The sequence below is a fragment of the Chinchilla lanigera genome, unplaced genomic scaffold (assembly GCF_000276665.1).
Source record: "Chinchilla lanigera isolate Chin_1 unplaced genomic scaffold, ChiLan1.0 scaffold00030, whole genome shotgun sequence".
Taxonomy (NCBI): Eukaryota; Metazoa; Chordata; class Mammalia; order Rodentia; family Chinchillidae; genus Chinchilla; species Chinchilla lanigera.
The window spans coordinates 2,817,205-2,828,917 of NW_004955431.1; the positions used below are offsets into that span (position 1 = coordinate 2,817,205).

An 11,713-nucleotide genomic window follows, 5' to 3' on the forward strand; every position below is an offset into this window, starting at 1 on the left:
ATAAAACCAGTCATACTATCAAAATGCTAATATAGTCTTTTATTTCACCCCATGGAAATTCTAAAATTATACTGATAAAACAGTGGGAGTTCTTCATATTCTATGATGTAATTCTCTGTCTCTTTCCCCCACCCAGGTCCATGTCTCTGGAGATAACTTCCACTGCTATATATCCTTCCAGAGGTATCCTGTGCATATGTACCTCAAGGGAAGCTTTAACCCTTCAGTGATGGCATGGTATACACAAAACACTACATGTTCCTTTTGTCATTTAACTGCATATATCAGAATTATTTTTATGTGGGCAAGTGACAAGTTTTTTAGTTGTTTTTCCATAATGTGATAGATGGGCCTCATAGACTGCATTCTGTTTACTGACGTCTCTTATGATGCACATCCTATATAGTTGGCAACAATCAGGCCTAAGGAATAGAACTTTTTGTTTTTTAAGATGAAATGTAAAGTAAAATTAAATTGTAGGATTGGGATGTAGCATGTGTAAGTCTCCAGGTTCCATCCTCAGTACCACAGGAGGAAAAAACTAAATTGTCTTTTCAGAGGCCACACTTAAAACGACCTAGCAGATTCTGAAAAAACATTCTTACCTTAAAAGTAGCAAAAGCATCTGAAGCAATGTCAAAGGTTGACAATTCCACATACTTGAAGAAATCTCTGAATTGATTAGAAAAGAGGATGATTTTGGCAAGTGGCTCATGTCTAACACACTCTCTCAGCATAATCCCACAACGTAAGGCAATCTGTGGGGCTTCATATCTACAGCATAAAGAAGAGAGAAACAGAGAACTTTGTTATCCCATTAACTAAATATCAGTGATAGCCAAAGAACTGTTTCAGTATTGCTACTAATGGAAACGCAGATACCATTTGTCAAGTTCATTCAAGCACTATTCATTCATGATCCCTTGGCCAGCACATATTCTAGATGCTGGTGATGCCACAATAAACAGTAAGGTCATTGATAGTCCTCATAGTTTAGTGAGAATGTGTCTGGTGAAGGGAGGAGGAAGACTTAAACAGTGTAAAGATAATTTTGTATGTTCAGAAGTGTTGTGAAAACTGAAGACAATAAATTGGGCAATACTGTATAGCATGACCTCTTAATTGTGTTGTGAATGATTATTTAATTTTTACTGATTGAAAGGAACAGGTAAAACATTCCAGGCAACTGTATTAAGGCTCCAAGGCAAGAACTTGCTTGGTGAGTTGGAGGAGAATAAATGTAGCCAGAGTGGGAAATACTGGGACCGGCAGTGAATGGTGTGACACCAGGCAGGAGACTGTGGGCGAGGTAAGTGGCTTGGTCTCAGTTTAAGCCTTTGGAGGGCGAAAGCCAGAAACTGACACACACTCAATAGTTATGATGGGATTTTTTTTTTTTTTTTTTTTTTTTTTTGTACTGGGAATCCAATTCTGGACCTTGCGCTTGCCAGGCAGGCACTGTGCCACTGAGCTATACGCCTGGCCTGGGATATCATTCAAGATGTTATAAAGAGGGATCTATTTCTGAAATGTCAAGGAAAAAATACTGTCAATTACTGATAGAGGATTTAAGAGACTATAAAATACAGGGTGTTGGCCTGCAGAAAGGGGTATAATTAAAATCTGGACCTACTAGCACTGCCTTTGCAGACTTCCATCACTTGGCCCTCACTCTGACTTTTCAGTTTCATCTCCCACCACATTCTCCATTGCCCTGGAGGACACCATTTCCTCACATGGAATTCCCCTCGCACGTTCCACCAAGATTCTCATCTTGCAAGGTTTAGTTTAAATGCCACCTCCTTGAAGTCTTTTGTAATCGTCCACCATTCAGAATTATCCTCTCCTTCCTTCATACTCCCCCTACAGCTTATCTGTCATTTCACTTTAGCACTTTTCTCATTCTGGGTGATGTCACATTGCCTAATAAATCTGTGGCCTTCACCTCATCTTACTTATTCTGGTACTTTCCCCTCTCTCTCCACCCTCATCCCTATTGGGTGTCTAGTCTTATTTATTGTTGTTTTCCTCCATCTCCACTCCATTCTCCAAAGAGTGCCGAGCATAATGCTTTTTCACAAAGTAGGCAAAAAGAATTTAATTAACCTCAAACTGACTGAATTTCCTAATACTAGAAGACTCTAGTGAGGCCAAATTCTGGCTTTTACAAAAGCTATATAATCTCTAGCCAACATTTCCAATTCAATTTCCAAACTGAGACCATCTTATAAAAGTTTCCAACTTTTGGGTAAAATTAGTTCTTTTCCCTTTGGTTAAATTTATTGGAACCATCTGTGATGCACTGATGAGTTATTCTTGAGAATTAAGAGAACATTTAAAAAAATATTCTGTGGCCAGGTATAGCACACACCTATAATGTCAGCTACTCAGGAGGCTGAGACACAGGAGAATTGCAAGTTAAAGGCCAGCCTAGGCAAGTGAGATGCGTCACCAAAAAATAGTGTAGGGTTGTAGCTCGGTGGCAGCATGCCTGTGGGTTGGATTTCCCAGTACTACAAAACCAAACCAAACCAACCCAATCCAACCTACTCCACCCCTCTTCTTGGGCAGAACACTTATCAATTTATCCCAGTAGTTTGTCCCCAATGGTGAAAATGTCATTTTCTGAGATGACAACTGCATAAGGTTAGAAATACAGTGGAATAAGTGTATAGGGAAGTTCCTGATTTTCAATACCTTCCACCAGATTTCTAATTAAATATATATTTTAAATTGATTATTCTCTAAAATACTAACTTTTGATAGGTTATTGCTTACTATACATGAAGAAGTGCCACTCTTACTCCATAAAGTAAGCCACTCTTAAGTTCCAAATTCTACTAACACTGATATCTTTAGGTCCTTACCTAATCTATTCTACTTATGGATAAATTACCTGATGACAGGACCATGACTGATCACTCTGGTTTCCCTAAAAGGTTCATCTGATGAGTGCCAAACCACTATTTTTGTAAAATCAAGTTGTATCTTCCTTCCTGATTTATAACTGGATAATATAGGCTGGGCTATAATTAACATTACTGTACATGTATGATTATTCAAATAATGACAGTGTATGAAAGGATTTCTTTTAAACTTAATGAAAGCCAAAATACAAGAGTAACTGTCTCAACTAGCAATGAGCTACAGTAATTGTTACATAGAAAATGGCTAGAAGCGAGATCTTGTGCAAAGAAACTCAACTTAAGAACAAGGATTACATTACAGAAAGGGAAAATGACCTCTGTGATTGTTGGGAGCAAACAACGTCAAATGTACTTTAAAAACTTTCATAAAATGTCATTCTTCAAACACTTCGCCTGCTCAATAGAGTCAAGAAAGTTTGCTTCTAATCCAGAAACATTTGCTCACTTTAAAAATAATGAATTAACTTAGCCCACCAATAGACCTAGAAGCAGTAACAATTTAATATTGATGAGCACCCTTAGCGTCCAGATTATAGTCTCCAAGAACCCTTCCTCACAAAAAAGAACCAGGGTCCTTGGTTGAAATTCCAGGTCTGTGTCAGGAAATGTACAAGTTGGGCCTGGTATTTCTTACTGAGCTAAAAAGCAAAGCAACTCTCACAAATTATTTTGGTGATGTCAAAAGAGGAAAATTCAGCATTAAAAAGAAACATGTGTGCAACTCAATGAGGCACATGGAGAAATCCAGTAGTTATTAAAATACAGTCGGGGAGGGGAATGAAGCTCACTGAATACCAATGGGAGTTTCTAGGATAACATACTACTCTATGAACTGACAATTGGCAGCATTTATTCTGCGTCTCTCATATGAAATGTGTCTGGAATAACCAAATCGTTGTAGTGGATGAAGAAAATTTATTATCTATAAAACTACTAATAAATAAACAAGGAATGACTGATTTTGAAAATTACCTTTTCGTAATGCCTAATAAAATGACTGAATGAGCAATGTTAAATGTAAGGTTGATGGCGAATTTTATTTTATTTATTTTTTTGGTTTATTTGAGAGAGGGTCTTGCTATGTAGCTTAGACTGGCCTTGAACTCACTATGTAGCCCAGACTGGCCTTGAACTCATGGCAATCTTCCTGCCTCAGCCTCCTCCTGAGCATGTGTTACCATGCCTGGGCTGGGAAACTATAATGAATGACGGTGTCACCACTGGGTCTCACCACTCAATCTTGACAATACTAAAAGTATGTCTCTTGATGCAATGAAATATGAACTATGTAGAACCACCTACAAAATATTACCAAAAGAAAAACTGAGTTTAAGTCTAATTTGAATATGAACTCTGGAAAGATATGGCATAATGGGACAAGTCAAATGATAATTACATGAAAGCCATGAGACAGCTCCACAGTGGAGGGTATCGTGTAGAATAAAACATTCAGTGTTTTGACAAATAAATAGCATGCAAATATGTGTGTGTGGGATGAGTCAAGCACTGGTCAAAATGAAAGGAACTTAAACTTTTTTTTTTGAGGCAGGCTCTTGCTTTGTAGTTCAGGCTGGCTTGGACTCACTATCTAGCCCAGGCTGGTGTGGAACTGATGGCGATCCTCCTGCCTCAGCCTTCGAAGTGCTGGGATTATAGGGGTGTACCACCCTAACTGGCTCTTAAACTTTTTTTGACTTAGGTAAAAATTACACCCAAATGTAATAACTGAATCATTTTAGGATGCTTATTTGAGTATTTGTACAAAATAACTATTAAAAGTGTTTTTGGGAGAAATCAAGGAAATTTGAGTATGAACTGGGTATTGGTTACACAGCTACTGTTAATTTTTAAAAGTACATGTATTAATACTATCTTTTTATTTTTAAGAAGCTTACTGAAGTGCTCAGAGATTTTCTTTAAAATACCCCAGCCCCTCCCCCGAAGTGGGAAGGGGGTACACTGAGGAGATAGAGGAAAGAAGCACAGCAAAATAATGACGGTTGCTAGGGTTGAGTGACTGGGGGTATGCGAGATTTCCTTCTTTCTTATACTTTTGTATATGGCTGAAATTTTTGCAATGAAACTTTTAAAAATAGGATTACTGGGCAACATTCATACCCTTAACATTATAATGACTCCTGGAACATCTTCCACTTGCCCCAGAGTTTCATGGGTAACTAAGAGAAGCTCAGCGGCCTCCTCAGGTTCTGTCAGTGCCCTGGAGTATCATTTGCCTGAGCCAGAGAACAAATTCATTTAGAATGAGAAAGTCCTTTCTGAAAGTCCTTTTCATAGAACTTGGGCTCCAAATGCTGTGTGTCACATGTCCAGATGATTCTCTTTGATAGACGAGTGTTGGTTTCTTTCTTCCTCGCAATCTTTTTGGTTAAACTGTGGTTCAATATAGTATGTTACTATTATACCTTTAATATTATTGTCTGGGGTACAAACATACCCACAGGATTATTTCCTAAGTTTTCCACGATGTTCACCACAGGTAATATAGTAAAAATCCTCACCTTTACAGAGGACTAACTCTGTAGCATTCCACACTAAACAAGAAAACTGCAGTAGGTGAAACTGACTGTGGTGTGGCAGTTGCGATGAGGGCTTCTCCTGACTATCCTGTCCTCGGGAAGATCAACAGCTCCCTTTCCCTTGACACTGAAATGGTCCTCAAACCTCCTCAAGGGTATAGTAATGGCAAAAAAACATGGTACTTAGATCTGGATGGCAAGTGCGGCTCTCTTACTTACAAGCTGTCTAACCTTGAGCAATATCCTTATTCTCTCTCTGAGTTTCTATTTCTTCATCTGTAAAATGCCAAGAGTAACACCTAGCCCACATCTAATATGACACTAGATACTGCACATGACACAGAGCAAGCACTCGGCAAGTGATATCCACAAGACACGATGTGAAGGAAACAGAAAAATAATCATTACGATAGAGAAGAAAAACCAGAGGTGTAGTCCCCAAATTGTTATCAATGGTTCTGCTGGAAAGGATTATGGGACGAACATTTTACATGAAACATTTCTAAAACGTTTAACTTTTAAAATAGTAAATATATATTACTTTTTAATCGGAAAAATTTAAATGCTTTAACAATATCTCCTCTCTTCATTCCTATGTCCATCATTCTTCCTTGGACTCTTCCCAGCGGGAACTGCAGCCCTCTCACCCTCTAACCAGTGATGGTGAAACTTTTGGAGCTTTCGATGCTAACAAATAGCCCACTGTGGCATGTGTGCCATGGGTTCACCACCACTGCTAAGCTAGTTTCCATCTTGCCACCAGAACTCACCCCTGGTGACTCTAGGTTGCTCACAGAATGACACTGCAAACTTCTTGTAGGGCATGGAGGGCTCTTCCACATCTGGTCTCAGTCTTTCCAGCTTTAGACTCCTTCCCTGCCTTTGCCTCATCCCGGCCTCCTGCCACACTAGAATTCTTGTATTCGTGAAACACATACATTCTCTCACATAATTTCATATTTCTATGGGCTGAAACAGCAGTGAACAAAGTGGTTTTAGACAGCACATGTTGATGATGGCAAAACCTCTCGCAGACCTAGGCCACCTGCCTTCTACTGCCTGTGAAAAATGCACTTATTTTGTGATGGTGCCACTCCATTTTGGGGTCTACTTATTGCAGAAGTTTAGTACACCCTAACTAATAGACAATATATTTCTTTTTTCAAAACTGAGAGACATGATTCCTCAGCAGAAGCATTACTTTGCATCAAAACCCAAAGTAATCATAACATACTTCTTTGCTCAACAATGATAAATGCACAGTCATCATAAATAAATGTGATTATTAGTGAAACTGAAAACAGTGACAAAGTATATTAGAAGACAGGGGGAAGGAAATAGAGTAACAGTGGCAGTAAAAAAAAAAAAAAACTTAAAAAGATGTTTAAATTTGATAAACCAAAAAGTTAGTATAAGTCCATTATTTGTATCACAGAGATAAACACATGATAAAAAATAATGAACAAATATTAAAAAAAAGTGGTTGTCTTTGGGCAGTGGGACTGAAGGGCGGAAAAGGAAGAAGCAAAGAGCTATGCTTTGTTGATGTATCAGATTTCTAAACTGTGTTATGTGTTAATACTGTTGCTTATGAATCTATACGGGGAACAGAACCCACAGGTGAGATGGACTGTAGGGGACAGCAGAATCAAAACCAGGAACACTATAAAATAAAAGGTAATGGTGATTTCAGGGGCAGAATAAAAAACTGGATAGGAGAAGAACACAGTCTTGTAACTGCAAGCACTGCTGCACCACATTCCGGGCTTTAGATTTAGAGTTGCCTCAAAATGTCTAAGAAACACTTGTAAATGAATAGACATTAAAAAAAAAAAAATCAAAGATTGTTTATCCAGCAGCACTTCAGTTTTTGGTTCCTCCATCACATATACAGAGTAATGTACAGTTTCTCCCCATGTGGAAGCATGTCACACTGGCAGATGCTAGCTACCGCAACATTCTTGAACCTACTATTGGAGTTTTCAGAACCGGTGTGAGTGTGCGCATGTGCAATGAGAGGATTCAAATTCAAACAACTGTACAGCTGGAACAGTGCATACTGGGAGGCATAAACAACATTGTAGTAGAAAGAAACAGCAGAAAAGTGGAGGAAAGAGAGGTAATAAATGGAACATAACATAACAAGGGATTTTGCTATAGCTTAAGTAATCTTAGAGACACTGATTTGGAGAGCTGATGTCAGGAATGGCAACCACCCATCCTGCGGTTCCAAAGTGAACTGCCCGTACTACCAGCGAGGCTAACGCTGCATGTTTTGTGTGTGTGGTATTAACTCAACCCAGAACTTTGTGCACACTACATAAGCACTCTAGCACTCAGCCACCACCCCATCTTATGTACTTTTAACAATTATTTTAAACTCCAGTACTTTAAAGGAAGCCAAGCACCTACCCTTTGAGGAGCATAAATAGGATGTGAGGATGAGCACTAATATACTCCACAGTAGGACTCCGAGTGCCTATCTGTCTTCTCAGGATGTTGTTAAATATCTGGGTTACATCTTTCTTTCCCTGTTAACAAAACAAACCATCATTCAGTTGTACACGTTAATGGATGAATTGTATGGTGTGTGAAATGCACGCACACAGGCAGAGGTAGTACATTCTTTAAAATAGACAAAAACATTAATTTAACTCTATTTATTTCTCTTTAATAAGCTATGCTTTCAAACACAAAGTCCACAGAATGAATGTGGCCCCTTCCCACAGGGTGTACAGTGTGGGAAACGGGCCGAGTCAGGAGCTCCTTTCGCACAGTAGCACACACGACAGCACAGAGGATAGAAATGGCAGCAAATATGATAGAGTTGAATTCTTTAGAATTGTTTTACTTTTTAGTTTTATTCCAGAAGAAAAATTTTAAGCCTTCATAGATAAGGAAGGAAAATAGACAAGAAAATAAAGTTAGAATTTTGCTAGGCTGTTAGAATCAAATTCCTTTTTCCTTAGACAAGCTGCTGGCAATTTTTCCCCTTCACTTTACTTCTCCTCCTTCATGGTGCCTTAATTTTTTAAAAGTGAGATGTAAATTTAAAATATGAGTTTTCAAGACTGGGCGTGGTGGTACACACCTGTAATCGCAGCACTCAGGCAGCTGAGGCAGGAGGATCAGTGCAAGTTTGAGACCAGCCTGGGCTACAACATGAGCTCAAGGCCAGCCTGAACTGTATAGGGAGACCCTGTCTCAAAAAGACAAAAAAACTTAAAAGAATAAAATACGAGACTTCCAGCCAGGTGTAGTGGTGCATGCCTGCAATCCCAGTACTTGGAAGGCTGAGGCAGGAGGATCACAAAGAGTTGGTTACCAGCCTGCACTACATACTGAGTTCAAGACCAGCCTGGACTACACAGTGAGACCCTATCTCAGAAAACAAACAAAAAAAGAGTTTTCTATTACTTGGGTATACTGACTGAAGTGATCACAAGAAATTAAAACTAGCTTACAGGAGCAGAAGGGACCATTCAGTCTCATTTTCCTGAGCCAGACAATGAGTCCTCTGGACAAGATCTCACCTTTCCTACATCCCACAACCTGAGTCTATCCTGATTCTCCAAAAGAAGCTCTGGAGAAGCCTTAAGCTTATTATCTGGAAATAAGGACAAGGATATTGCCTTCTTAATCACTATGACACTGGTTTGGGCCTTGCCTTTCAACTGAACTGTAAAAGAGAATCTTAAGTTTCTCTCTCCACTTCACAGCATGGCAACAAATGCAAATCTGACCATGCCACTCTCTCCTTTAAGCTCTTCAACATCTACTTTCGGCTTTGAAAAAAGTCCAGTGCCTTGCATGCATGGGCCCTTGCCTGCCTCTCCAGGTCATCAGATACCTAGGGCTCCCCAAAACCTGCATCAAACGCTGTTCCTACCAAACGAGTGTACTATTACATACACTCATACATAGCCTTTCAGGCCCTCCACTTTTGTTCATGCTTTCCTGCTTATCCTAAATATTCTTCCTTCCTTTTTCTAGCAAACTCAGTTCTTTAAGAGTTAGCGCATGATGTTTTCCGCTGGGGTAAGTATTTCCGTCTCTATTAATCCAATATTCACTGCCTGCACTGGTCAGGGTCTTCCCCTCTCCCACTACCTGCCCCTCCCCCTCTACCACTGTCAGACAAGCAAATCTACTAAGTGCTTATTCTGTGCCAGGCACTTACGCTAAAAGCCTTACACACATGATCCAGTCATAACAGTCTTATAACTTACTTATTATAAGTAAGGAAATTGAGGACTAGTGATGTGTTGCTTTATCCAGATGGGATGTAAAAGAGCCAGGATGTTCTGTCCTAGGTTGATGGAGTCCAGTCTGACTTAGTTGTCACACTGAGGTGATTGTCAACACTAACGCTGTGCATGGAAATGAGGGAGTTTTATCCCTAACTTCTTCACTGCACTGTTAGTCTTCAAGGACACAGGCCATAATTTCAATGCTCAGAATACAGTGGGCATTGAGTACATGTCTATTAGACTGCTTCATTATTTAGAGAAACAGCTCTCATATCTCATCACAAATACGGGCTACTGATCCCTCATAACTTTTTAATTTGGCACTTTTTAATATTAAAGATACACTAAAAAACTAAGGCCCAAAATGACAGATAAGATTATTCAGTTACTTAATTTATAAAGCTATTAGTTATATGAAATACGAATGAAATACTGATTAAGAAGAGTAGTACATAGAAAATATTTTCTAAGGATATCATTCATCTTATAAAAATTAATTCAGAATAGATCTTTGATTTTAAACATAAAATACAAAACTTTTAGAATAAAAGTTTACAAAAAATATAGAAAAAATATAGGAAAAGAATAGAAAAAATAAGAGAACATTTTTAGACTCTGGGGCTAAGAAAAACTTCTTATACTTGACACTGACTTGACATCTTGTCTTATTCTTGACATGAAAAGGTTAATCAATAAAATTAAAATGTGACAGACTACAATTCACCAAAATTTAAAAGTTCTGCTCTGCTAAAGATTCTGTTAATAAGATGAAAAGACAAGCTACACACTAGGAGGAAATACTGCAAACTATAAATACAACAGAAGGCCATTACTTAGACCATAAAACCAAGTAATTAGAAAATGAGTGTAAGACATGGAAAAATGTTTCACCAGAGGGTATACAGAGAGCAAAAAAAAAAAAAAAAAAAGGTGTTGAATGCTATTATCCTTCAGGAAATGCAAGCAGAAATCACAATGTAAGAGGATTACAAATCTATCAGAATGTTTCAAATAAAAAAAATGGGCAAAAATGAAGAAAAAACCACACTCATACTTTGCAGTGGGGGTGTAAAACTTGTCAATTTGGAAAACATTTTGGCAGTTTCTTAAGAAACTAAACATGCAACTACCTTATCAGTACAACTTCATTGGCATTTATCACAGAGAAGTGAAAACTTATATAAAAATGTGGCCATGCATGTTCACAAAACATTATTTGTAATGGCCAAAAACTAGAAACAACTCAGAAATTCCACAGGTAAATGGTTAAACAAACTGTGGTACCTCCATACCAAGGGCTACTTTTCAGCAACTAAAAGGTACAAACTATACATACATGCTACAATTTTGGTGGATCTTGAGAAATTATGCCAACTGAAAAAAGCCAGTTCCAAAAGGTTACACACTGGATGGTTGCACTAGATAACATTCTTAAAATGATAAAATTGTAGAAATGGAGAACAGATTAGTGGTTGACAAAAAGTCGGTGATGGGTAGTAATGAAATAAGGCAGGGTGCATGTGGCTAGAAAAGGGCAAGGAGAGAGATCTTAGCTGCACATGATGGCGCATCTTGTAGTCCCAGCAACTCGGGAGGCTGAGGCAGTAGGACAGCTGAGTTTGAGGCCAGCTTAGGCTACATAGTGAGCTCAAACCTAGCCTGAACTTCTGGCAAAACTCTGTCTCAAAAAGCGAAGGGGAGAGAGAAGAGAGAGATCTTTGTGGTGATGGAAATTTTCTATATTTTGACTTTAGCAATGTCAGCATCCTGGCTGTGTTACTGTCATATAGTTTTGCAAGATATTACCAGTGGGAGGACTGGATAAAGTGCATGGAATTTCTCTGAATTATTTCTTACAACTGATATCAATCAACAATTACAGTAAAGTAAAAAAAATTACTTTTTAAAAAAGACATTTTTCTTCATCCATCAATTTTTTTTTTTTTTTTTTTTTTTTTGGTTTTTCTCTTCTCCTGTACCGGAAACCGAACTCACGCTC

At 38.4% G+C, this 11,713-nt stretch overlaps 1 protein-coding gene across 6 annotated transcripts in view; it reads right to left on the reverse strand.

Moving 5' to 3' along the window:
- Positions 1-11,713, reverse strand: part of Cab39l (calcium binding protein 39-like) — a 118,144-nt gene that overhangs the window by 35,491 nt on the left and 70,940 nt on the right. For all 6 annotated transcript variants that reach the window (XM_005387584.2, XM_005387583.2, XM_005387585.2 and 3 more), the window contains 2 exons: positions 7,877-7,995; positions 606-774 (listed from right to left, as the gene is read on the reverse strand). In XM_005387584.2, the coding sequence (XP_005387641.1) occupies positions 606-774; positions 7,877-7,995 (288 nt within the window). The remainder of the gene's footprint in view (positions 1-605; positions 775-7,876; positions 7,996-11,713) is intronic.